We start from the raw sequence: 27,632 nt of genomic DNA, 5'->3' as shown, positions 1-27,632 counted from the left end.
CACACTATAGAAGCACATTGGTCAAATGTGACAAATAAAGACCGGCATACAAGCAGCTCAACGACTGACCCAGACAGGGTAGTCTAGTATTAGATCGGGTATCACTTAAGTGTCTTCCCAGGCTGTTTGTTGATGGCTGATTCCTCTGGCTGTGTGATTTTACATTTAATCCCCTCCTCCCCTTTCCCTTTGTTTAAGACTTGGAGAGAGGGACAGTGGGCTGCTAATGGCTGTAGTGTTATAATTACGCTGTATAGCATCACAGAGCAACAGAAGGCTCAGTGCTCTGTCCTGGCTGTCACATCCCTACTGCAGCCAAAAGCTGCTCTGCAGGCTCACTGCTGGCGCGTGTAGCTTAGCTGAATGTGCGAGACCAATAGAGACGACCACACAAAGCTTAATAGATTACAATTCTCGGCCCCACGCTGGTTCTCTCAAATGCCCCGCCGCACCTCTTGCTCTCCAACTCTCTCTCACATTCGCTCGGTCTCTCCCCTGAATCCAGCGTCAGCACTGTCAGAAAAAGGCTGAGTGTCTGTTCGCTCAAATTAGTCCTGTTGCTATTTGACCATGCGAGAGAGAGTGGAAGCATTGGGTTAATACTAACTATCCATGTAAAGATAAGTTCAGAAAGTCAAAGGGAAATGTAGTGAAACTTCTCTGTCTCTTTTTCGCTCTGCCTGTCTCCTTACTCGCTGTGTTTGTTCTCTCTCTCTCTCTCTCTCTCTCTCTCTCTCCCTCCCTCGACACTCTTTCTGTCCATCTCCTTTTTTTACTGTGTCTCACTTTTAGCAAGTTGCCTTTTTTGCTGCATATTTTTGAACAGTATAATGTAGCTCATTGAGACCATGAAAAGTGCCACATATAAAAGTGCCGTAAATACAGTATTATGGACCACACCTATGAACCATGGTACGAGCATGTGAAATGACCTTCTCAGAGGACAATCAAATCTACTCTATTCTTACCCATGTGGCTTTGTAGCAAAATGTGTATCTTCATCAGGTCATAGTTAGGCAGGTTGAGGTGCTGGCCTTAGAGGTTCATACATGCAGGTGTACTAGAGTAACTTCTCCCCTGGCCTGCGATGTGTCACCAATGTCCCCTCATCTGGTCCCCATCTCTCTGTCTCTGTCTGTGCTGCTGGCTTTTCTAAAATTAGACTTTTCTCAAGTTTACAAAACACTGAAGCCCCCTGCCAGTCACAGGCTTCACACCACACCATAAAAAGCCATGTCCAGGAGTGCATTTTTTTATTTTTTTATTTATTAATGCAGGACCGGTTCCTGTCTTTTGACCCCATGACACGATTGCCCACCTTGTTTGGTGTGCTATGCTTGCCTCCCTCTCTCTCTCTCATTCCCTATCTTTCCCGCTATATCTCCCACTCTCTCTCTGTTTCTTTCTCTGTTTCTTTCTCTGTTTCTCTCTCTCTGTTTCTCTCTCTCTGTTTCTCTCTCTCTGTTTCTCTCTCTCGCTCTCTCTCTCTGTTTCTCTCTCTCTGTTTCTCTCTCTCTCTCTGTTTCTCTCTCTCTCTTTTCTTTCTCTGTCTCCCTCTCTCACCCCCCCCCCCCCCCCCAAGCCCACCCTCTCTCTCTCCATCACTGGATTTATCCCCTCATCCCTGATCTCTCTTCATCCGCTCCAATCCTCATCTGTTCCTCACAGGAGAGAGAGTGTGTGTGAGAGAGAGAGAGAGAGTGGAATATCCATTCTGTGTGGGACAGGAAAACTGAATAAAAAAACATCTAGTAACAGAAGAGGGGTAAACATATGACAACCAAACGGAGGGACCCTGAAAAGTGAGAACAGGTTAAGAAACCCACTGGAGAACTTCCTTATTTGGTGAGTAGGCAGCAATTGTTGTTTTCTTTGTTTGTAGTTTTCGATTGGATATGTGAATAGATGTGTAAGTGAAACCCTCTGGTCACAGTAGCGCTGTATATGGAGCTCTTGGTTGTAACAGATTTGTACAATTTTTGTCATTTAGCAGACACTTATCCAGAGCGACTTACAGGAGCAATTTGGTTAAGTGCCTTGCTCAAGGGCACATCAACATATTTTTTACCCATTCGGCTTGGGGATTAAAACCAGTGACCTTTCGGGTACTGGACCAATGCTCTTAACCTTTTACTGCAGTGGGCTAAATCAGGGTCACCCAGAGTGATTCTTGGTAGTCTTAAACAAATCTACTTTGAAACAAAAGAATACACCTCATACACATGGTTTAAAAAAAAAAGAAGACATCTGTACCATGTCAGATATAGAGTTGAAAAGTATTACATTTCGAGTTTGCATATTACACTTTAAATACGTCCCAGAAGACCGAAACATAACAGCATGGTTTGACATAGAAACACTGGATCATCACCAGGTTTTTTGACATCTTTATTAATGATGAAATCATGAAAAATATGAGTAATATTCCAGCCATGAGGCCAAAGAAGGCACTTTTGGTAATTGACTGCAGGAAAGGACTACCCGCTAGGCTACCTGCTGCTGCTAGATGAGTTTGGGGGAGTGTAGAAGTACTTTTAGTTCTGGTTTGAGTGTGTCCTGATTTTCTCATATAATCAAAGTGAGTGGGGTCTGTGGGATAAGTATCCATTTCATTTGATAGCACTGTGACGAGGGTGCCGTTTAATGGCGACAAAACAGTTTATCGATACTGTAAAATCTATGAATCCATTTTTTTTCTCGACAACATGGTAAGGAATTGAATTGAAGAAGTATGGAAGCATGGCAGCATGGTCAATTCCTTGGAGATCACATGGAAAAACGACGCTAACTTGGATTGGATATGTTTAATTGAATGTTTAACATTTTTATCATAACAAGGACTTACGTATGATTTCTATATTATAATGCATGTAATATTGCTATTGCACTACTAATGCGCTACTCCGTTTACAGATCATCTTAAAGGATAACATTCATTGTTATCTTCTAAGTGGATTTCCCCCCCCCCCCCATTGACAGACAGTTTACACATGCAGCCCAATTCTCATCTTTTTTTTCCACTAATTGGTCTTGACCAATCACATCAGATCTTTTCACTTCAGATCTTTTTTTTTTCCAGAGCTGATGTGATTGGTCAATTAGTGGGAAAACAAAATCCGAATTGGGCTGCCTGTCTAAACGCAGTCCATTTGATTGATCACATCACTTGTTTAAGTGTTGTTTTTTAAAGAGCATTGTACATGGTTTCCTCTGATACATCCATTTTGGAATACATTTGATTCTCTGCCGGCGGTATCACTGGCGTTGTGGGTGTCTAGTTGGCATAGGTGCTGAAACGTGGTACTTTGTGTTAGACCCTTTCTTAGCACTGAAACACAGTTCAAGGCGTCGTCGTTCAAATCAAAACTAAAGTGTCTTGCTACAAATTGGAAACAGTTCTTCAGTCCCGTTCTGAGAAAGGTATGTTTTTAGTGCTGAAGGTTTGGCCACCGTTAACATTTTTTTTCAATCTGCCTAATAGTATGTGACACAATACTAATGGTGTGTCAATAGTGAAAAGGTGAAACATTTACAGTGAGAAAACAACAAGATCTGACTTACACATTCCTACAATCACTAGCTCAAGTTCAAGTTCATTGCCCATTTCATACAGAAATCAGCCATCTCACCCTATCTTAGATTTTGACCACCCCATTCTCTCCCTTCTCCCTCCCTCTCATCCGCCACCACTAGTTTCCCCCTCCCTCTCTCATCTCTCCATCACGCCCCTCCCTCTCTCCACCTCTTATCCAGATGCAAAGAGCAGTCAGTAATCGGATGAGAGCAGATTTAAATCAAAAGGCTTCCTTTAAAATCTCAGCCACTGGGATTTAAACTCACTCTCTCCTGCATCGCCTCTACACACAGCCCCACCCCCTTCTCTCTCTTCCCCCCCCCCCCTCCCTACCTCCCCCCCCCCCCCCCTCCCTACCTCTCTCTCTCTCTCTCTCTCCCCTTCCGTACCTCTCTCGCTCTCCCCCCTCCCTACCTCTCTCTCTCTCTCCCCTCCCTACCTCTCTCTCTCTCTCCCCCTCCCTCTATATTAATGCACTCCACTCTGCGACAACCTCTAGGAGCCATTTAATCACATGCAACAATGGCAGGCCGGGGTCTCAGGGACAGGATGGCAAAAGGGCAATAGCACAGTTGAAACACTTTTAAAAAACGGTCCCGTTTTATTGGGTTAGGACTATTTATAAACGTAATTTTCTCAGAGAACCAAATATATGGCCTAAATCAGATGAAGGCCAGATAAGGTGACCGTTGTGGATACTACTCCCTTTAGGTGAAGGAGCAGGACACCTATGTGCGCAGCTAACTTGAGATGGATGCAATCGCCTTAGGGTTAATTGTTTCAGGCAATTCTATATTTAGACGTATGATTTACAGTGTTTTCACACATGCATGTATCCTACAGTGCTAGACAGATAGGAACAGCAAGGAGCAACAGAAAGTGAATATCTTTCTCTGAGCCACGGCCTCTTCTCTCTCCCTCTCCCTTTCTCCTCACACAAATGAGAGGCAAATTAATTTGGTAATGAGATTTGACAGAGACACTTTAGACAAATAGAGAGAGAGAGAGATTGCAGCAAAGGAACACGATCAAAGCCAGGGATATAGGGTTTTCTTCTCCTGGTAGTTGTCGAGGTAAGATGGAGTGAGATCCAAATAATTGAATCTGTCACAAATATTATGCAAATATGTTATTAGATGTGTGGATGTCACATGAAATGTTATGTTATGTGATAATCATGTTTTTAGAGTGTTTTAAAGTAAAGGTTATCATCTGATTTCATAGAAAATAGTCTGATGCCATTGCCAGTTATAAAGTTCCTAATTTGATAATGTGACAGAGATGCTTGAGATAGTCGATGCCTACTTTTTTGTCTTCACTGTAAAGTAGGCCTAACCCGAGAATATTTTGGTCATTGAAAAAACGATTCAGTCCTCATTGATTCAGTCGAGAGGATTAATTGCGTCATTAGAGTGCTGTGATGTGATATCACTGGAATCACAAAAATATAAACGCTTTCTGGGCTGACGTAAGATTGGAAAGCTTTCAAAGTCTTTGGCACTAAAGTAAATTGAGATAGAAAAGTGCAGAGTAAATACGGTGTTTGTTTAGCTCGTATAAGCACGAGGAGAGATGTCAAACGAGAAAAGTGTTGGCATTAAGATGACACACCACACAGGTTTGAGTTTACAATCAGGATGGGAAAGTGTGTCCGTGTACATGCAGTATGTGTTATATTAACTAGTTCATATAGTTGCACGCTTGTATGTATGTACGTGCGTGTGCGTGCACATGCATATCTGTGCAAGTGAGCTTGTTTGACTATGGGTGTGGGTTTGTGAGTGTATGGGTATTTGTGTGTGTGTGTGTGTGTGTGTGTGTTTGTGAGGGTTTGCAAAGTAGTTGAGGGAGGTTTTGAATTGCAAAACAGTAGCTAAACAAAGAAAAGAGTGGGTAGACCTGGATCTAATAAGCTGGTAACACGCATAAATATATCATGTGTTGTGTTGTACACAGGTAACAGACATTGACATTACAGTGAGAAGAATGGATAATGAAGTGATAAAATACAATGTTCATGTTTTTTTCCCCTCTCTCCCCCAGGATTACATCTGCTCACCTGATTTCACTTCCTGTCTCCATCGGTGACGACGCCTACCAACCGTTGCCATGGGCGAAATGGAGGAGCTGCGAAAGGAGGCGGACAACCTCAAAGATCAGATCACTGTCAGTTATCAATCAATAATTCAGATGAAGATCACATTATTGGTCAACTCAAGGATTTGATAGCAGCAACACTCTATTTGCCAGCTCACTTCCCAACCATTTTCTTCCCCCGGTCAGACCCAGGATTCAAACTGGCAGCCCTCCGGATGCTAGGTCTCCTTTCTAACTGCTAGGCAATAATCGATCACTAGTGTGAATATAACGCCTGCCTGTGTTCCTCTCATATGCTAGTACTTTACTAAACTATTTGCTGAACATTTTACCATGATCATCAACCATAAACTGAACAAGAATCGACCACCAAAACTTACATTACAACTGGGCAAAATATATTTTACTTCTTGACAAAAACCGAGTTGTTTCAAGAGATGAGTCGTTCAATACATTTTACGAATGAGAGTGGGTCTAAGAAGTTCTTGTAATATGGTGTATTTAAATCCATATGTGGACATGAAGTATGCGGGTGGGGGGAAGGAGGGGGGAGAGGTGTTACTCATAATATGTCTTGGTAATAGGAATGTGAAACTTTGTGTTTTTGTCCTTTTTATTTCAGCTTTTTTTGTTTTCTCATTTCAAAATGTTTTTATTTGACATTTCTTTAAGAACTCTTGGAAAACTAGCCCTTGGGCTAAAAGAGATCCTAATACAATAATATAAAATCTTAACTGTTCTGATCCTCTGGACCGTAAGGTGTATAGGTGTTCATAACACCACAGTCATAGTCATATCTATGACAACAGTTATGACCATGCATCCCCACCCCTGACCGCTCTGTTCGTCCAAAGGCAGGAGGAGTAGGTGTAAACAGCAGTTTAGTCATATGTGATATGTTTTCTTCTGAGACCAGGTTGCAGCAGCAATAAGCACACCTTGAAAATTACAATCGTTATCACAGTGGTTTTAGCCATAGTTAAGTGGACCATAGTTATTATAACCATAACTTGACCATACACAACCATCCCTCTACAGGAGGCCCGAAAGGTTGTGCAGGACACCACCCTGCAGGAGGCGGTTGCCGGGACGACGCTTGTGGGACGTGTCCAGCTGAAGACCAGGAAGACACTGAGGGGTCACCTGGCCAAGATCTATGCCATGCACTGGGGCACTGACACCAAGTAAACACACATACACCATACACAAGAGCACACACACACATACAAACAGGCACACATACGTACACACAGGCGCGCTCACGCACGCACAACGCACACACAAACGCAAGCTCAAAGTAGACAATGACCCTTCACAGACTTCTAGCTTTTAGCTTCACAGACTTTTCCTGAGAATTGCTTGTTGAGTCAATAATTTATGTTAGTTCTATCATTAAGTCATTATGCTCAAAAAAATTAAGGGAACACTAAAATAACACATCCTAGATCTGAATGAATGAAATATTCTTATTAAATACTTTTTTCTTTACATAGTTGAATGTGCTGACAACAAAATCACACAAAAATTATCAATGGAAATCAAATTTATCAATCCATGGAGGTCTGGATTTGGAGTCACACTCAAAATTAAAGTGGAAAACCACACTACAGGCTGATCCAACTTTGATGTAATGTCCTTAAAACAAGTCAAAATGAGGCTCAGTAGTGTGTGTGTGGCCTCCACGTGCCTGTATGACCTCCCTACAACGCCTGGAAATGCTCCTGATGAGGTGGCGGATGGTCTCCTGAGGGATCTCCTCCCAGACCTGGACTAAAGCATCCACCAACTCCTGGACAGTCTGTTGGTGGATGGAGCGAGACATGATGTCCCAGATGTGCTCAATTGGATTCAGGTCTGGGGAACGGGCGGGCCAGTCCATAGCATCAATGCCTTCCTCTTGCAGGAACTGCTGACACACTCCAGCCACATGAGGTCTAGCATTGTCTTGCATTAGGAGGAACCCAGGGACAACCGCACCAGCATATGGTCTCACAAGGGGTCTGAAGATCTCATCTCGGTACCTAATGACAGTCAGGCTACCTCTGGCGAGTACATGGAGGGCTGTGCGGCCCCCCAAAGAAATGCCACCCCACACCATGACTGACCCACCGCCAAACCGGTCATGCTGGAGGATGTTGCAGGCAGCAGAACGTCCTCCACGGCATCTCCAGACTGTCACATCTGCTCAGTGTGAACCTGCTTTCATCTGTGAAGAGCACAGGGCGCCAGTGGCGAATTTGTTAATCTTGGTGTTCTCTGGCAAATGCTAAACGTTCTGCACGGTGTTGGGCTGTAAGCACAACCCCCACCTGTGGACGTCAGGCCCTCATACCACCCTCATGGAGTCTGTTTCTGACCGTTTCAGCAGACACATTCACATTTGTGGCCTGCTGGAGGTCATTTTGCAGGTATCTGGCAGTGCTCCTCCTGCTCCTCCTTGCACAAAGGCGGAGGTAGCGGTCCTGCTGCTGGGTTGTTGCCCTCCTATGGCCTCCTCCACGTCTCCTGATGTACTGGCCTGTCTCCTGGTAGCGCCTCTATGCTCTGGACACTACGCTGACAGACACAGCAAACCTTCTTGCCACAGCTCGCATTGATGTGCCATCCTGGATGAGCTGCACTACCTGAGCCACTTGTGTGGGTTGTAGACTCCGTCTCATGCTACCACTAGAGTGAAGGCACCGCCAGCATTCAAAAGTGACCAAAACATCAGCCAGGAAGCATAGGAACTGAGAAGTGGTCTGTGGTCACCACCTGCAGAACCACTCCTTTTATTGGGGGTGTCTTGCTAATTGCCTATAATTTCCACCTGTTGTCTATTCCATTTGCACAACAGCATGTGAAATTTATTGTCAATCAGTGTTGCTTCCTAAGTGGACAGTTTGATTTCACAGAAGTGTGATTGACTTGGAGTTACATTGTGTTGTTTAAGTGTTACCTTTATTTTTTTGAGCAGTGTATATATTTATCTGTTCATCCATTCATTTCACACAGCTTGCTGTGACAAATACTGCTATGGTTTAAAACTGGCGTCACATAGTGCTCTGTGTTTATTGGTTAATTGGATTGGCGTTGCAATCCCATAGCTTGATTTAATTGGACAAATTAGTGGAACCAGGAAACACTTGACTGACAGTCTGGCAACACTTTAAACCGACACTATCCCTGAATCAATCAATTATTGCTGATACTGTAACTTGAATGTGCACTAACCCCCCTTTTCTTCTTTCATTTTGTCCTCTCCTTCTCCTTACCTCTCCCTATATTCTCATTTCATCTCATCTCTTCTCTTTCTCAGTTGTAGCAAGTTAGTACGCTTATTAGCTTTTCCTGGGTTTACAACACTTGGGGTATCCTACATTTGGCGGGTCTAAAGATAGCTTTTACTAACTGAACCAATGTTGGGCTGAAAAGGTTCTGTAACAATGCCTCTCTATGTTTAACACAATCCAATCCAATACAACTTTATTGTCCCTCCATGGGGAACTCATTTGGCAACTGTGAACACTTGACAGACAACATAGTCACACATACTCCTCCATAGTGGCTAGACATAACTACATAGCACACAATATCATCACCAGCGTCATCATTATCATCACCAGCATCGACCTCCCCATCATCATTTGTGCTGGAAACACCTGGCAATAGGGAAAAAGTGCAGTAGCATTAGTCAATTACCATGTCATGGCTTTTTAGATCAGTCATGTTAAAGACGGACTGCCATTGGGACTAAAGAGTCTCTATCTATTATCGGTCTCTATCTATTATCGGTCTGTCTGTCTATTTATCTGGAGCTGCTGCAGGTCCTTTGATCTTTTACTGTACTCTGTCTCTCTCTTTCTCTGTTTCTGTCTCTCTCTTTCTCTGTTTCTGTCTCTCTTTCTCTGTTTCTCTCTCTCTGTTTCTGTCTGTCTCTCTCTACACTGGTCTTGTTCCCTCTACCAGGTTGTGTGTCAGTGCCTCTCAAGATGGAAAGCTGATAGTATGGGACACCTTGACCACCAACAAGGTATGACAGACTGTCTGGGTTTACAGTCTGGGGAGTTTTGGTCATGGGACAGTGTTTTTTGCATGAATATGGCATGTAATGACAATATACTGTAATATCAACAATGTACTGTAATATCAACAATGTACTGTAATATCAACAATGTACTGTAATATCAACAATATACTGTAATATCAACAATGTACTGTAATAGCAACAATATACTGTAATATCAAGTGCTCATATAAGTGCTCACATTGGCAAATACGGTGTGACACACAGGCACGTACACATACACACACTGGTCCACGTGAGGAATCACTGTCCTTCTCTACTCAGGTGAGCGCCATCCCTCTGAAGTCGTCGTGGGTGATGACGTGTGCCTACGCGCCCTCAGGGAACATGGTGGCGTGTGGCGGTCTCGACAACATGTGCTCCATCTACAACCTCAAGGGCAAGGACGGCAACGTCAAGGTCATGCGGGAGCTGGCCGCACACACAGGTACCACTCTCGACACTTAGCCCACTATTTGCATTCATTAAGACAGCATTACTGGCAACGCGTTTAACGATGAGCCATTTCGATCAAAGTCGACGTAAGAACATACGAGGTAGTATTTACAGTGCCTTGCGAAAGTATTCGGCCCCCTTGAACTTTGCGACCTTTTGCCATATTTCAGGCTTCAAACATAAAGATATAAAACTGTATTTTTTTGTGAAGAATCAACAACAAGTGGGACACAATCATGAAGTGGAACGACATTTATTGGATATTTCAAACTTTAACAAATCAAAAACTGAAAAATTGGGCGTGCAAAATTATTCAGCCCCCTTAAGTTAATACTTTGTAGCGCCACCTTTTACTGCGATTACAGCTGTAAGTCGCTTGGGGTATGTCTCTATCAGTTTTGCACATCGAGAGACTGAAATTTTTTCCCATTCCTCCTTGCAAAACAGCTCGAGCTCAGTGAGGTTGGATGGAGAGCATTTGTGAACAGCAGTTTTCAGTTCTTTCCACAGATTCTCAATTGGATTCAGGTCTGGACTTTGACTTGGCCATTCTAACACCTGGATATGTTTATTTTTGAACCATTCCATTGTAGATTTTGCTTTATGTTTTGGATCATTGTCTTGTTGGAAGACAAATCTCCATCCCAGTCTCAGGTCTTTTGCAGACTCCATCAGGTTTTCTTCCAGAATGGTCCTGTATTTGGCTCCATCCATCTTCCCATCAATTGTAACCATCTTCCCTGTCCCTGCTGAAGAAAAGCAGGCCCAAACCATGATGCTGCCACCACCATGTTTGACAGTGGGGATGGTGTGTTCAGCTGTGTTGCTTTTACGCCAAACATAACATTTTGCATTGTTGCCAAAAAGATCAATTTTGGTTTCATCTGACCAGAGCACCTTCTTCCACATGTTTGGTGTGTCTCCCAGGTGGCTTGTGGCAAACTTTAAACAACACTTTTTATGGATATCTTTAAGAAATGTCTTTCTTCTTGCCACTCTTCCATAAAGGCCAGATTGGTGCAATATACAACTGATTGTTGTCCTATGGACAGAGTCTCCCACCTCAGCTGTAGATCTCTGCAGTTCATCCAGAGTGATAATGGGCCTCTTGGCTGCATCTCTGATCAGTCTTCTCCTTGTATGAGCTGAAAGTTTAGAGGGACGGCCAGGTCTTGGTAGATTTGCAGTGGTCTGATACTCCTTCCATTTCAATATTATCGCTTGCACAATGCTCCTTGGGATGTTTAAAGCTTGGGAAATCTTTTTGTATCCAAATCCGGCTTTAAACTTCTTCACAACAGTATCTCGGACCTGCCTGGTGTGTTCCTTGTTCTTCATGATGCTCTCTGTGCTTTTAACGGACCTCTGAGACTATCACAGTGCAGGTGCATTTATACGGAGACTTGATTACACACAGGTGGATTGTATTTATCCTCATTAGTCATTTAGGTCAACATTGGATCATTCAGAGATCCTCACTGAACTTCTGGAGAGAGTTTGCTGCACTGAAAGTAAAGGGGCTGAATAATTTTGCACGCCCAATTTTTCAGTTTTTGATTTGTTAAAAAAGTTTGAAATATCCAATAAATGTCGTTCCACTTCATGATTGTGTCCCACTTATTGTTGATTCTTCACCAAAAAATACAGTTTTATATCTTTATGTTTGAAGCCTGAAATGTGGCAAAAGGTCGCAAAGTTCAAGGGGGCCGAATACTTTCGCAAGGCACTGTATATAGTCTATCCAATACAGCAATCTCGCATGCTTGTGTTGTATGGCTCTGATGGTGTTCTCTCTTATTGCCCAGGTTACCTGTCCTGCTGTCGTTTCCTTAGCGACAGTGAGATCATCACCAGCTCTGGCGACTGCACCTGGTAAGGTCATGGAGATGGAGTCTCTGAGTCTGGTGTTTAATAAGGGGTTACAACGACTGACCAGAGATCAGTCCAATCTGTTAAATGCTACCGTATCATTCTAATTCTATGGCTTATACTATACCCTTCATTTGATACGCATAGTCTTATCTATTACTTTTCTGCAATGGTGCCCTAAACATTCTGCCTTCTTTCGCCCTTCCATCGCAACCCTCTTCTTCTTTGACCACCTCTATATCCATCCTCTCCTCCTATTCCCTCCCTCTGTCCAAACTTTATAGTGTTCTATGGGACATTGAGACAGGGACAGAGAAGACCATCTTTGCGGGCCACTTGGGTGACTGCATGTCCCTGGCCGTGTCCCCCGACTTCAAGATGTTCATCTCGGGGGCGTGTGACTTCACGGCCAAACTTTGGGACATCAGGGAAGCCACCTGCAGACAGACGTTCAGCGGCCACGAGAGTGACATCAACGCCATCGGGGTGAGGACAGAGGACCCCCAGCATTTATTCATTGCTTATTAATAGTTTAGTATTCTGAGTCAGATGCACTGCACCCAGAAGTTCACATGGACAGACAAAAACTTACGTTTTTACAAATTTAAGCTTTAAAAAAAACACTTATCAAAACGTACAGTATCCAAAAAATGTATTTGATGCAACAGGTTGCTCAGTTGATTCATTTAATGAGGTGAACAAAAGCTTACACCCGCTCTGTAGCTCTCCAGAACCACAGTTACAGAGACCACTGCTCTGACCTCCAACCTCTGACCTCTCCACTCTGTCCAGTTCTTCCCCAATGGTAATGCGGTTATAACGGGCTCAGACGATGCCACCTGTAAGCTGTATGACCTGAGAGCAGACCAGGAGCTCATCACCTACCAGGACTCGGGCATCATGTGTGGGGTGACCTCCCTCGCCCCGTCCCTCTCCGGCCGCCTTTTACTGGCCGGATACGATGACTTCAACGTCAACATCTGGGACATGCTTAAAGCCGAGAGAGTGGGTGAGTACGGGGAGAGAGAGAAAGGGATATAGTGTGGGTGAGTATGCAGGGGGGGGTGACTAGAGGGGCTGGAGGCAGAAAGAGGGACAGTGTGGGTAAGTAGAGGGGATGGTGAGAGGAGGATGCGAGTGGGACGAGGGAGAGAAAATGTGGATGCAATGTAGGCAAACATATTTGCATACATTCTACACTGACATAATTCTCTTCATGGCTCAGGAGTGCTGGCTGGTCATGACAACAGGGTGAGCTGCATCGGAGTATCCTCGGACGGAATGGCATGCTGCACAGGATCCTGGGACAGCTTCCTGAAGATATGGAACTGAGCCAGTCCTCTAGTCTAGAGGACAGACAGAACGAAAGACTAAGGAGAGGGGAATAGAGGAAGAATATCGTGAAAACCTGGTAGATTGACGAGAGGGATGGGGGGGGGGGAGAAGACTAGGAAGCCATGGGTGAAAGGTTATTTATTTTTATTGTGCCAAGTCTTATTCAATTTGAGAGAAGAATTGTGACGAGAGAGTCTGTCGTCTCTTCCTACTTCCGACTCTAAACTTGAGTTAGGCAGGGGGGGGGGGGGGGGGACTTTTGTAGAAAAACATGATCGTTGCATCAATGAATGATTTTATGTCAAGGTTCAAACTGAATTCTAGCGTTATATGAATATATTTCCTATGTCATAAGAGCAGTTGCCAAATGGAAACGGTAGAGATTTGGATGAAATAACAGGATACGACCACAAAATAATTGACCACTGATAAGACTGTGTAGGTTTACAATAACTAGGACGTGACATGCTTTTATATTTGAGGCGAGTTAAACTGCTCGTCAGGGGATGAATATGAAGCATCGATTCGTTTGATGGTTAGAATTCCCTTGTTAAGTTTTCTATTTTTATGGTCACAGAATAAAATGGTTTAGCCTGCAGATTTCTACATGTGTGTGTGTCTGAAAGTTTACGTACGTACGTGTTGAAAAGGATAAGTTTAACATGAGTTGGGGTCTAATCTTTTGGCCTACTTCCCGATGGCTAGTCACAAAAAGGCATAAGCGATCTGAGTAAAACTGTTGGCTGGACAGACGGGATGATATAGATTGTATGGTTCACTGATAAAAAAAAGAGGCAAATGCACAAGACCACAATATTTCACATTTGTCATAGAGGACTGGAGGAGTTTAAACCTTACCTGGCTGTGTATATCGAAGTGACAGTAATAGCTACACACGTGGTTTGGTTTACCACTGTCGGGCGAGCAAAACATAGTAGCATCTCTGGACAGCACAATAACTCAATGTGAGGTGACTATTTCTTTTCAAATCGCATCACACACACACTTGACAATTTGGACAGCCCATCTTCACCACCAGAACACTGTATATAGTAAATTCATACGGCACTTTTCTTACACTTAAGGTATGGCTTTACTTAGCACCTTAAGACTAATAAAAACATGTCATCCTGCGTCAAGCTTATTGATGAGAGTCCCCCCCCACCATAAAAGGTGTATTCCAGTTAGGAGCATAAAGAAGCAGATTAAGATTTAAAGCAAATTTATTTACATAAGACTGGATAGCAAAAACACTGATATGGACATTTGAAATAAATGAAAAGAAACAGTCAGAAAAATCATAGATGACACTTCCAAAAGCAACGTACACAAATTATAATTTGTTAGCAGTTTGAAAAAGCCAGTTAAAAAGAAAAGAATAACTGAACACTTTAAAAGGCTTGTTTTTAGAAGGATATAGAAAAATGGCAAGATTCTGTACACTGGCCAATTAGTGTTTGTGCATGTTCTTCTGCAACGTCCATCTATCTGTTCTCCTTGTCCACGGACACAGTCAGGACTCTCCGGTCCATCTGACCCAGCCTCTGTCTGTCTGGGGTGGCCACCTTCAGCTTCATCTGCTGGGCAGGGAGGGAAGAGAGAGACCGAACCTTTCAGTTAGACCACAGGTTTAAAAGCTGTTGTGATTGTTCCTTTTCCTCTGACCCACCAAATAGATCAATCCTGTTCCTTAGGCTTTAGTGTGTGCAGACATGAACAAATGAGATGACTGCCGGGCAGTCGTACAGTTGAGTCAGTTTCCACAGTAACATGGACTCTTTACATCGTGATGAAACTGCTATTTTCAGCAAGGTCTTGAAGCATACATGGAATGGGCTTGCAACCTCTGACCCTGGCAATTTGACTGGTAAACCCATTGGTACATGCACAATGGCTGCCTGGTAGTGTGATGCAATCATTTCCATGGTAATGTAGAATGATCATTCAATTTAATGTTAACAGACATCAACATTAAATTGAATGTATTTTTTGTTATGTCAGTTGAGTTGAATCAACAAATCACAGCACATATTGTTGGGTAAACTCGCAATGAGGTTCCCACTAGTCAAAATGTATGAGAACAAAATGTAGCTTTTTGTCTTAAAGTTGGGTTTAAAATAAGATAGATTTTTGAAGACAGGTTTTTCAGCTTTACCGCTTGCCCAGATAGTGACAACCTCACAATGGCCGCCAGTCTAACCATTATGCCATTATTGACTTGAATGGGTGACCAATAACCATCTTCTGAAATACCATGACTGTTACAGCCCTAGTGTATACCTGTGTAGCTTGCTCCCGGGGGGAGTTGGTCTCCTTGAGCATCTGCAGAGGGGAGCGTCCTTCAGCCATGAGTGCCTTGTCTGCCACATGGGAGAGGAGAGAAAGCGTAAAAAAATACATAAAAAAAAAAAAAAAAAATCACAGGGAATTTTGCGAAAAATTAAACACCCACGTACCTCTCTGCTTCGGTTTGACCGACTGTCCCTTGTTCTCATTGGCTGCATTCTTGTTTCCAACCTGGACGGAGAGTGGTGAAGAGGACGAACCCCACTTGCCTCCTCTCCCTCTGCCCCTCACCCCTGTGGCCCCGAAGCCCTTGCCTAGCCACTGGGGCTTGAACACCACTTGACTGGGGCTCTTGGTGTCGAAGGTGGGGCAGCGAATCCCAGTGGCTTGGGGCTGCTGTTGGCTCACGCTGGAGCCAGTGGTTGTGGTGGATGGTACAACAGGCGACTCTTGTGTGACGGGCATCACTGGCTCCTCCACTGGTGTTGGGACCTCCACTTTCGCCTCCACTTTAGGCATCTCCGTAGCAACAGTGACTTCAGGGAAGTCTGTAACGGTGGGAATGGATGGTTCAGCCATGGGGGTCAGAGGTTGTGCGGGGTCAGAGGTGACTGAGGGAAGGGCATCCGCATGGTCAGGTTCGTCCTTGTGGAGTTCAGCAGCAGCGTTTTCAGGGAGAGGAGACGCAGGGCTGTCGTAGTGCACCTCGGCGAAGGCCGGTGATGGGGCGACACCATCGTGGCAGGTGATCAAGCTCATACTCAGGCGCTTGTGTAGTGAAGACTCTTTGGCCTCGTCGGCTTCCTCCAAAGTGAAATCAGCTTTGACTATTTGGGCCTCCCCCATGAGAACGAAGGGGCTCTGGGTGAGAAGCACATGACTAGTCACGCTCTTGGGAGAGGGCTGGATCATGTCACCTGAGACCTCAGCCATCACAGGAGAGAGAACAGGCTCACTGGAACCTCTCTCTCCCTCCACCACTGCCGCCTCCTCCTCCACGTTGAGGTTGGGAAACTTGTTAAAGGGCGCAGGGGCAACTATTTCTACAGAGTCACCGTGGAGGAGCATGCCGAGGCGACGGGCAAAGGAACCAACTGTCACTGGAGGAACAAAAAAACAAAAAGTTAAAAATAAAATGAAAATGTACTAAAAGGGCAATGCTGCATCTACAGTTAAGGTCAGGGGTAGCCCCTGCTGAGTCCCAAACGACAATGTTCCAATTCAGGGGAAATGGAAAGAGGCTAGTTTTAGGCCTGCTACGTTAGGGGGTGGCCAAACTACATATCCGACCAGCGAGCCCATTCAATCCAGCTTTTCATTTTACTTGGGAAATACTACTCCAAACATCTTAGTTAGACGTAAAATTGCACGACTCAAGATCCTCTGCAAAAATGTCAACATTTATTACAAATTTGAGTTCTTAAGATTAATTCTGACTATTGAGGAAGTTTATGCTGGTTATGGTATCTCAAAAGGGACAAACAGTACTATCACAGTCTAGTTTTTCAAGCGCAGATTTTTTTTAAAGGGCGTATGCGAGGCACAGATGTTCACGTCACCTAGCCAAGGTTTGCTAGGAACAAATCGAAACTAGTATGCAAACGCCTTAATGCCGTTTCTACAGTCAAAGAAACTGAATGCCATCCCCGGTTGGTGATATTCTGATGTATTTAGGGATTATCTGTGAAAGAGATTGTCTCAGCAGGACTCCCTGTTAAAATAAATTAAATAATTCTAACCAAACCCAAATCAACCCTAGGCCGTCTTCCAGTGCTTGACTGGGTATCTTTGCCACTTGGTTAAGATAGTTACCTCTCATTGAGTCCTTCATTGGGGTGCGGGTGACACCGATTGAGGGTGACCGAGGGTCGCTGGCTAGAATGGAGCAGTCACTCTCCACCACAACTGGGACACAGGAGACAGTTCCACCAACCTGAAATAGATTAATACATTCTTGTTACACGATGTATGCACGGGCAAAGCTGTCAAGGCAAAGGGTGGCTACGTTGAAGAATCTCAAATATAAAAAAAATATTGATTTGTTTAACACTTTTTTGGTTATTACATGATTCCATGTGTTATTTCAAAGTTATGGCTTCACAATTCTACAATGTACAAAATAGAGAAAAACCCTAGGTGTGTCCAAACGTTTGACCGGGCCAAACAGACACGCATTACACACACGGTAAAATATGATTCAACTGATACTATCTGGAAGTCCGACTTACAAATCTGGGTTTGGCAGATGCCAGGAGACCGTTACCGGCCCCAATGCATAGTGTCAAACTAAAGTTTGAGGAAGGACGAATAATGGTCTGGGGCTGTTTTTCACAGTTCAGGCTAGGCCCCTTAGTTCAAGCGAAGAGAAATCTTAACGCTACAGCATACAATGACATTCTGTGCTTCCAACTTTGTGGAAGGCCCTGGATCCAGTGGTTCCGGCGCCATCGTTGCTAGGGGCTTCCGATTAGAGATCAGATCCGGAGGTACCTGCGACGTGGCCCTCTGTTAGGTCTTCCTCTCCGGTGGCGTCTACCTCGGGCTCAGATCCTCAGACAGCCTGAGACTCCAGCCCATTCATTATCCATGATGGATACTACAGCTGGCTTGGGTCCATCGGGCCCCACCGTCCTTGAGTAGTTTGTGAAACCACTCGAGGCGAAAGAACAGCTGGACCTCCTTAGCCATTGCACCAGCTGTCGTCATCGGCAGCTCCATTGTAAGAAACATTTTGGTTCCCGGAGCAAAAACCCATCCTGGAGCACGAATACAGGACATTACAAGGCTTCTTCCGACCGATGCCGGGAGCTGACGCTGTCATAGTCCATGTGGGGTGAAACAACATCTGGAGGGCTAACTCAGAATTGATGAACTGATTCTAGCACTGAAAGATTCCAAAAAAAAGCAGGCGTGAAAGACTCAGCAGGCTACTGGCATTACACGCCTGGCTAAAGGGTTACTTTAGCTCTGTTGGAATCACTTTTATAGATAGAAGATGCTCTACAGCAGTGGTTCCCAAACGTTTTATAGTCCCGTACCCCTTCAAACATTCCACCTCCAGCTGCCTACCCCCTCTAGCACCAGGGTCAGCGCACTCTCAAATGTTTTTTTTGTTTGTTACCATCATTGTAAGCTTGCCACACACAATACACTCATTCTTATGTTTAATAAATGTGAGTTTGTCACTTCCCACAAGCCGTGTTGTGACAAAGAGCTCTTATAGGACCTAGGCACAACACACACATAATTTTGCTCTTTAGCCATTTTACATATAAAACCTTACTTGGTTAACAAATTGTGAATAACTCACTGCAGGTTAATGAGAAGGGTGTGCTTGAAAGGATGCACAGAACTCTGAAATGTTGGGTTGTATTGGAGAGCCTCAGTCTTAAGTCATTGTCCACAAACAGTCTGTGCCTGTATTAAGTTTATGCTAGTGAGGGCCGAGAATCCACTCTCACATAGGTACGTGGTTGCAAAAGGGCATCAGTGTCTTAACATTGCAACTTGCCAAGGAAGGATACTCTGAGCGCAGCCCATTCCAAAAATCTGGCAGTGGCTTCTGATTAAATTCAATTTTCACAGAACCGCTTCTTACAATTTCGATGAGGCTCCCTTGTTCAGATATCGGTAAATGGACTGAGGCAGGGCATGAAAGGGATAAAGAATCCAGTTTCGGGAACGTACCTGTGTAATTGCGCACCCAGCTCACTCAAGTGGTTCGCTATAGAACATTTGACATTGTCCGTAAGCTTGAGTTCATGTTGACCTGTCTTACTCACGTCGCCTGTCGGAGAGCGTGATCCGTCTTCCGGAAACAGCTGGTGCTCTCATGCATGTTTTAGTGTTACTTGCCTCGATGCGAGCATACAAGTAGTTTAGCTCGTCTGGTAGGCTTGTCACTGGGCAGCTCTCGGCTGTCCTTCCCTTTGTATGTCTAATGATTTGCAAGCCCTGCCACATCCGACGAGCGTCAGAGCCGGTGTGGTTCGATTCGATCTTAGTCCTGTATTGACACTTTTCCTGTTTGTCAGAGGGCATAGCGGGATTTCTTATAAGCTTCTGGGTTAGAGTCCCGCTCCTTGTCCAGCCTAGTGCGGATGCTGCCTGTAATCCATGGCTTCTGGTTTGTGTATGTATGTATGTAAGGTCACTGTGGGGGCGAGGTCATCGCTGCATTTATTGATGAAGCCAATGACTGATGTGGTGCACTCCTCAGTGTAAACAGCTTCCACCCCCAAGTCATAAGACTCCTGAACATCTAGTCAAATGGCCACCCAAGACTATATGCAGTTCCCCCCGCCCACCTCTTTACACCACTGCTACTCTGTTGTCATCTATGCATAGTCACTTTAATAACTCTACCTACATGTACATACTACCGCAACTAACCGGTGCCCCCCACACATTGACTCTGTATTGGTACCCCCCTGTATACAGTCTTGCTATTGTTGATATTTTACTGCTGCTCTTTAATTACTTACTTTTTTTTATTGTATTATTCTTATCCGTATTTCTTTGAAACCGCATTGTTGGTTAGGGGCTCGTCAGTAAGCATTTCACTGTAAGGGCTAAACCTGTTGTATTCGGCACATGTGACTAATACATTTATTTGATTTGAAAGCTGTCCAGTACTTTAAAAATATTCTCTGTTGTCCTGGTTTTCGAAAAGAGGATGTCTTGACCCCCCATAAACATAACGGACATACCAGGGGCTGTGCCAGGCCCGCCACCTCTGTTCACTCATCCAGCTGTAACGCATAGAATTCACTGGCTTGTTTGCAAAGCAGTAACTGTTTCAGAACAGCTCCTGCCATGTCGCTGATGCGACGTGAAACGGTGTTGTTGATGACGACATTGTCTGTATAGTTTTTGGTCTTTTCCCCCAGCATTGTCCCAGTCATATCCACAGCAGCAGGAAGAATTAAGTCTGCCACAATAGTATGAGGCTTGTCTGTCCTAGCCACTCGGTAGCTCATTAAGTTGTCTTAATTCTCACTCAAAAAAACCCAGTGGCTTATTTTTCTAATTGGCATGGTTAGTTTCTAAATGTCTGCGCAAGTGTGAAGGTTTCATCGAAATGAAGTGAACCCCAAATCAATGTTGTTCTCATCATACTTGCACCTCTTCGATGGTCCAAAGTCCCCATCTGTTGTTCGGTGCTTTCCCAGGTAAGGGGGCAGTAGCTCTTCGGCTGCAGATTCACAACTGTCAGTGTCCATAGCAACAAAAAGTAGAATTACTGATGCTAGTATTGGATGTGCTCGTGGAAGCAGAACAACTTGTGTCATCGGCAGGTGCAGTACTGCTGGTAGAATACTATCAGTAGCGCTGGTATGTGCATATGGACGTGGGCCTTAAAATGTAAAAAAAAAAATTAAATGACAATTTCGGGCAAACAGAATGAGCAGCAGCTATGTTTGGCTACATACTGACCGTTAGTGGAATTCCCGTGAGAGAGTAACAGTTAATGTGATTGGATGTTAATTATTTGACTAGGCTACCTGTATTTGACATTGCGTTGTTATTTCGCTGAACACTAGATGGTTTCATTTTATTTTTGGCCATGAGGCGAGAGAAAAACAATAACCCAAATGTAGCCTCATTGGAAATTCTAAATGGACTGTTTGAAAATGTGAATCACATTTTTATTTGGCGTACAGGAATGACAGAGCCCATCCAAATCATAATTTCAAGTCTGCGTTGAGACAATGACCCAAGACCAGCTCAGTTAATCCCTACCATTGTGCCACAGTTGCCAAAATTCTGCATCAAATGTACATTATCCCAGGGGCGTTGACAGACAAAGTAAGTAACTTAAATGTCCCCCTAACTGCCCTGAATACCTCTATTGATCCTACAGCTATTGTATGCAGTAATCATGGGTCTATGAACCAGAGTTACTGTTAGCACTGAGGTGGAGTCCCATAGTAGGAAGTCCACTGTGTCCAGCTCCAATATAAAGAACATGAGCAAGTCTACTTCTGATAAGCTTCCCAGTAGAGCAATAACAACAATCAAGCATCCCATAAGTGCTAAAAAAATAGGCCATATTAACATATGAAGCATAAGAAACAAGGTTCATGAAGTCAATAACTTGCTAACAGATGGCAGTCATATTCTGACTTTTTGAAACTCATTTAGATAATAATTTTGATGATAGTGGTAGCAATACATGGTTATAACATCTACTGAAAAGACAAATGCCAATGGGGGCGATGCAGTCTATATTCAGAACCACATTCCTATAAAGCTTAGATAGGATCTTATGCTAAATACTGTTGAAGTAATATGGCTTCAGGTTATTCTGCCTCACCGAAAAGGCCATTCTTGTGGGAAGCTGCTATAGCCCAAGTGCTAAAAGTCAGTATCTGGATAACATGTGTGAAATGCATGTGATAGAGAGGTATATTGTCTGGGTGATTTAAATATTAGCTGGTTTTCATCAAGCTGCCCACTCAAGAAAATGCACCAAACTGTAACCAGTGCCTGCAACCTGGTTCAGGTTATCAGGGTAGTTACAAATAGCACAGGAATTAAATCAAATGATCACATTTTTACTAATGCTGCAGAAATTTGCTTTAAAGCAGTATCCAAATCCATAGGATGTAGTGATCACAATATAGTAGCCATATCTAGGAAAACCAAAGTTCCAAAGACTGGGCCTAATATTGTGTTGATGTCATACAATTCGTTCTGCCCCTGAACAAGGCAGTTAACCCACTGTTCCTAGGCTGTCATTGAAAATAAGAATGTTCTTAACTAACTTGCCTTTTAAATAAGAGGTAAAAATATATAAAAGACGCACTTGACACATTTATGACGAAGCATGCACCCACTTAAAAAAAACTTTGGATTGATAAGGAATGTAAAAAAGTTGGAGGGTTGAGAGGGATGAGGCATGGAAAATAGATCTGGCTGTGCAACTAATTTGCAAACGTACTGCAAATTGAGAAATCATGTGACTAAACAAAAGCAAACTATACTATGAAACAAAAATAAATGGTATACACTGCTCAAAAAAAATAAAGGGAACACTAAAATAACACATGCTAGATCTGAATGAATGAAATATTCTTATTAAATACTTTTTTCTTTACATAGTTGAATGTACTGACAACAAAATCACATACAAATGATCAATGGAAATCAAATTTATCAACCCATGGAGGTCTGGATTTGGAGTCATACTCAAAATTAAAGTGGAAAACCACACTACAGGCTGATCCAACTTTGATGTAATGTCCTTAAAATAAGTCAAAATGAGGCTCAGTAGTGTGTGTGGCCTCCACGTGCCTGTATGACCTCCCTACAACGCCTGGGCATGAGGTGGCGGATGGTCTCCCGAGGGATCTCCTCCCAGACCTGGACTAAAGCATCTGTCTCACAAGGGGTCTGAGGATCTCATCTCGGTACCTAATGGCAGTCAGGCTACCTCTGGCGAGCACATGGAGGCCCCCCAAAGAAATGCCACCCCACACCATGACTGACCCACCGCCAAACCGGTCATGCTTGAGGATGTTGCAGGCAGTGGAACATTCTCCACGGTGTCTCCAGACTGTCACGTCTGTCACATGTGCTCAGTGTGAACCTGCTTTCATCTGTGAAGAGCACAGGGCGCCAGTGGTGAATTTGCCAATCTTGGTGTTCTCTGGCAAATGAAAAACATCCTGCACGGTGTTGGGCTGTAAGCACAACCCCCACCTGTGGACGTCGGGCCCTCATACCACCCTCATGGAGTCTGTTTCTGACCGTTTGAGCAGACACATGCACATTTGTGGCCTGCTGGAGGTCATTTTGCAGGGCTCTGGCAGTGCTCCTCCTTGCACAAAGGCGGAGGTAGCGGTCCTGCTGCTGGGTTGTGGCCTTCCTACGGCCTCCTCCACATCTCCTGATGTACTGGCCTGTCTCCTGGTAGCGCCTCCATGTTCTGGACACTACGCTGACAGACACAGCAAACCTTCTTGCCACAGCTCGCATTGATGTGCCATCCTGGATGAACTGCACTACCTGAGCCACTTGTGTGGGTTGTAGACTCCGTCTCATGCTACCACTAGAGTGAAAGCACCGCCAGCATTCAAAAGTGACCAAAACATCAGCCAGGAAGCATAGGAACTGAGAAGTGGTCTGTGGTCCCCACCTGCAGAACCACTCCTTTTTGGGGGTGTTTTGCTAATTGCCTTCAATTTCCACCCGGTGTCTATTCCATTTGCACAACAGCATGTGCAATTTATTGTCAATCAGTGTTGCTTCCTAAGTGGACAGTTTGATTTCACAGAAGTGTGATTGACTTGGAGTTACATTGTGTTGTTTAAGTGTTCCCTTCATTTTTTTGAGCAGTGTATAATAATAAATACATTTAAAAAGTAGTGGCACACCTTACATGAAACTTTGGGCAAAAAGGCACACTCGGCTCCATCAGTCATTGAATCAGATGGCTCATTCGTCACAGAAAACACTGATATTGCCACCGAGTTTAATTATTTTTTTCTCTCCCATTGGCAAGATTAGCAAACTTAGGCATGATTTAGGCACTTAGTGCCAGCAACAAACACTGACACTACACATCCATGTATATCTGACTAAATTATGAAAGACAAACATCGTACCTTTGAATTCCATAGAGTGTAGAAGAGGTGAAAATTGTTGTCTATCAATGACAAGCCACCGGGGTCTGACAACTTCAATGGAAAATTACTGAGGATAATAGCTGACGATATTGCCACTCCTATTTTCCATATCTTCAATTTCAAATAGTTTTTGACCAGATACCCTGCTATTGTACTGTAAAACAAACTCTTAGCACGCTTATAGGGAAGGACATTCAACAAGCACGGCACTTACACAAATGGCTGATGATTGGCTGAGCGAAGTGTATAATAAATGCAACTGCCCCAGTGCACAAAGCGAGGACCATACAGAAGTGGTTTGTCGAGATCGGTGTGGAAGAACTTGACTGGCCTTCACAGAGCCCTGAGCTCAAACCCATTGGTATGAATTGGAATGCCGACTGCGAGTCAGGCTTAAATCGACTAACATCAGTGCCGGACCTCACTAATGCTCGTGGCTGAATGGAAGCAAGTCCCGCAGCAATGTTCCAACATCTAGTGGAAAGCCTTCCCAGAAGAGTAGAGGCTGTTAAGCAGCAAAGCAGGACCAACACCTTTGTAATGCCCATGATTTTGGAATGAGATGTTCAATGAGAAAGTATCCACGTGTACTTTTGGTAGTGTCTCTGCCCTATTGTCTCTAGTAATCTTAGTGTTCAATCTAGTAATGTTGGCAGCACATATGACAAATAAAATAATTTTAAAAAGTTAGAGTCACAGTAGACATCATTCAAAACTACAAATCCCTGCAAGGCATCTCTAGCTGACACCTTTGCTAACAGGTATTATCAATTTAAAAATTGCACAAGACAGTTCAGAATTGTCCATTTAAAATACATTTTGACAATTTATTCATTAACTACTACAGTTAGTTATATTAGACAGTTAATCCAGAAATTCTTACATTTGCCTGGATTCAGCAGTCTATTCCAGATCATCATGGCATTTGTAGTTCTTTATGATAGCAACATTAGCATTTCATTTGAGGGGGGGTAAATAAAGGGCAATGTTGAGAGATTTGCAAGGTTATCAAAACGTCACGCCAGGGTAAGCCTACATGAAACACAGCCCTTAAAATGTAAGGGTTCCTGAAATTAATGTAAAACGATTGGAACTATTTCCCTGTTTGACCGGTAGGCTTTGACACATCAAATGTGGGGCTCTATTCGCCAAGTACATGTACCCAGAATTAGACTTGGTGAAATGGTGCTGCAAGTTAAACACTACAGGAATGATACACAATAGACATACAATACGGATACAGTAAACAGAACAATTAATTACACATGATGAGAGTATTTAAATAATAAACTATTTTCAAATCAAAATTATGGCCCTTGTCATCTAACGTTACCTGAATAGGTGTGCGGTCAATAACTACAGATGGAGACCGTGGGTCGACAAGTTGAGAGAAACGATTGTGTTTGATGCGATGGCTGGGGTCATGTTTGGGCGTTGAGGCCACAGCAACCTTGCTCTCGCTGGATCCCATGACGACACAGTAGATGCCTAAATGTCCGGTGACAGAAGTTAAGAAAAAAAAGTTCGAGCGAGTCTGCTGTGCCATTCGTTGTTTTCTATCTAGCTAAATAACTTAGTTAACGTGTTCTAGTTTTTGAAGCCAGATCAAATTAATAAAAATCATTCATTAGGCAATTTACAATTATTGTTAAGATTTGGTCGGCAAACTTGAGAAAAACTAACAAGTCACGTTAGCTAAACTAAAGTCTGCGGATGGCTAAACCTAGTTTAACAACGTTATCTTGAAGAGAGCTACAAAATAAGGTTCTTGCTGTTTGATTATTTGTATGTGATTCACATGAATCTGCTAGGTAGTAAAGTAGCTTTTAGCAAACAATGACTTACCTTAAACGTTTCGCTAGAAGTGACTATCCTTTCACTTTTTCGAAGCAAAACATAAGGATTTAAATTGCGAAAAACATATGCGGACAGTTATTTTCAAACCAGCCAATCAGTGAAGTTGGTGCCACCGCCTTCCCTACAGAGATTGGCTGATTGTGCCTACGATGTCTAAAATGGGCGTGGTTTTCTACTGAAAACAAGTTTTAAAACCTACACAAGATCTGACCATGCTTTGTGGATTTGAATTTGACCCTCTTGAATGTTGTGCAACGCAACATCATTTGAAAGCCGCATTCTTATCTGGTGAATGGCCAAAAGAATGTGGACACCTGCTCGTTGAACATCTCATTCCAAAATCATGGGCATTAATATGGAGTTGGTCCCCCTTTGCTGCTATAACAGCCTCCACTCTTCTGAGAAGGCTTTCCACTAGATGTTGGAACATTGCTGCAGGGACTTGCTTCCATTCAGCCAAAAGAGCATTAGTGAGGTCAGGCACTGATGTTAGGCGATTAAGCCTGGCTCACAATTGGCATTCCAATTCATCCCAAAGGTGTTCGATGGGGTTGAGGTCAGGGTTCTGTGCAGGCCAGTCAAGTTCTTACACACCGATCTTGACAAACCATTTCTCTATGGACCTCGCTTTTTCAATGTGGGGCATTGTCATGCTGAAACAGGAAAGGGCCTTCCCCAAACTGTTGCCACAAAGTTGGAAGCATAGAATTGTCTAGCGTTAAGATTTCCTTTCACTAAGGGGCCTAGCTCAAAACCCTGAAAATCATTCCCAGACCATTGTTCCTCCTCCACCAAACTTTAGTTGGCACTATGCATTGGGGCAGGTAGCATTCTCTTGGGATCCATCAAACCCAGGTTCATCCGATGGACTGCCAGATCGGGAAGCGTGATTCATCAAGCCAGAAAATGTTTCTTCTGCTCCAGAGTCCAATGGTGGCGAGGTTTACGTCACTCCAGCCGACGCTTGGCATTACACACAGTGATCTTAGGCTTGTGTGCAGCTGCTCGGCCATGGAGACACATTTCATGAAGCTCCCAACGAACAGTTCGTGCCGACGTTGCTTCCAGAGGCAGTTTGGAACTCAGTAGTGAGTATTGCAACCAAGGACAGACGATTTTTACACATTACGTGCTTCAGCCCTCGGCAGTCCCGTTCTATGAGCTTGTGTGGCCTACCACTTCCTGGCTCAGCCGTTGTTGCTCCTAGACATTTCCACTTCACAATAACAGTACTTACAGTTGACCTAGCAGGGCAGAAATTTGACAAACTGACTTGTCGGAAAGGTGGCATCCTATGACGGTGCCACGTTGAAAGTCACTGAGCTCTTCAGTAAGGTCATTCCACTGCCAATGTTTGTCTATGGCGATTGCATGGCTGTGTGCTCAACTTTATACACCTGTCAGCAACGGGTGTGGCTTAAATAGCCAAATCAACTCATTTGAAAGGGTGTCCACATACTTTGTATAGTGTATTTGAACGCCG

At 43.8% G+C, this 27,632-nt stretch overlaps 2 protein-coding genes across 4 annotated transcripts; one reads left to right on the top strand and one right to left on the bottom strand.

Annotated features, from left to right (window-relative positions):
- Positions 1-1,592: 1,592 nt before the first annotated feature.
- On the top strand, positions 1,593-13,982 carry gnb3a (guanine nucleotide binding protein (G protein), beta polypeptide 3a). 2 transcript variants are annotated; one of them, XM_021595782.2, is made up of 10 exons: positions 1,593-1,845; positions 5,618-5,740; positions 6,710-6,855; positions 8,970-8,978; positions 9,620-9,683; positions 10,002-10,164; positions 11,978-12,044; positions 12,326-12,527; positions 12,834-13,050; positions 13,267-13,982. In XM_021595782.2, the coding sequence occupies exons 2-10, from the start codon at positions 5,684-5,686 to the stop codon at positions 13,371-13,373; spliced, it is 1,032 nt and encodes a 343-aa protein (XP_021451457.1). In that variant the 5' UTR covers positions 1,593-1,845; positions 5,618-5,683; the 3' UTR covers positions 13,374-13,982. The 2 variants fall into 2 exon arrangements, with proteins under 2 accessions (XP_021451457.1, XP_021451467.1); XM_021595792.2 differs by lacking the exon at positions 8,970-8,978 and having other exon boundaries at positions 1,595-1,845.
- A 599-nt stretch (positions 13,983-14,581) lies between these two features.
- On the bottom strand, positions 14,582-26,295 carry LOC110517966 (cell division cycle-associated protein 3). Of its 2 annotated transcripts, none has more exons than XM_021595774.2 (6): positions 26,138-26,295; positions 25,626-25,780; positions 17,475-17,595; positions 15,833-16,762; positions 15,657-15,736; positions 14,582-14,956 (listed from the first exon to the last, which is right to left on the bottom strand). In XM_021595774.2, exons 2-6 carry the CDS (start codon positions 25,761-25,763, stop codon positions 14,861-14,863), a joined length of 1,365 nt encoding a protein of 454 aa, XP_021451449.2. In that variant the 5' UTR covers positions 25,764-25,780; positions 26,138-26,295; the 3' UTR covers positions 14,582-14,860. The 2 variants fall into 2 exon arrangements, with proteins under 2 accessions (XP_021451449.2, XP_021451456.2); XM_021595781.2 differs by having other exon boundaries at positions 14,582-14,953.
- Positions 26,296-27,632: the final 1,337 nt, after the last annotated feature.

This window comes from Oncorhynchus mykiss, chromosome 3, assembly GCF_013265735.2.
Source record: "Oncorhynchus mykiss isolate Arlee chromosome 3, USDA_OmykA_1.1, whole genome shotgun sequence".
In the NCBI taxonomy this organism is placed as follows: Eukaryota; Metazoa; Chordata; class Actinopteri; order Salmoniformes; family Salmonidae; genus Oncorhynchus; species Oncorhynchus mykiss.
Note: the sequence above shows the minus strand (reverse complement) of the source record. Positions and strands in the feature narration are given on the sequence as shown.

Bases quoted from the DNA above. Each gene is read 5' to 3' on its own strand.
- gnb3a (XM_021595782.2), top strand. From the start codon at position 5,684: ATGGGCGAAATGGAGGAGCTGCGAAAGGAGGCGGACAACCTCAAAGAT. The intron at 10,165-11,977 runs GTACCACTCTCG...CTTATTGCCCAG, and splicing joins GGAGCTGGCCGCACACACAG to GTTACCTGTCCTGCTGTCGT. The intron at 12,528-12,833 runs GTGAGGACAGAG...CACTCTGTCCAG, and splicing joins GTGACATCAACGCCATCGGG to TTCTTCCCCAATGGTAATGC.
- LOC110517966 (XM_021595774.2), bottom strand. From the start codon at position 25,763: ATGGGATCCAGCGAGAGCAAGGTTGCTGTGGCCTCAACGCCCAAACAT. The intron at 16,763-17,474 runs GTAACTATCTTA...TTGTTCCTCCAG, and splicing joins AATGAAGGACTCAATGAGAG to TGACAGTTGGTTCCTTTGCC. The intron at 15,737-15,832 runs GTACGTGGGTGT...CCCATGTGGCAG, and splicing joins GGTCAAACCGAAGCAGAGAG to ACAAGGCACTCATGGCTGAA.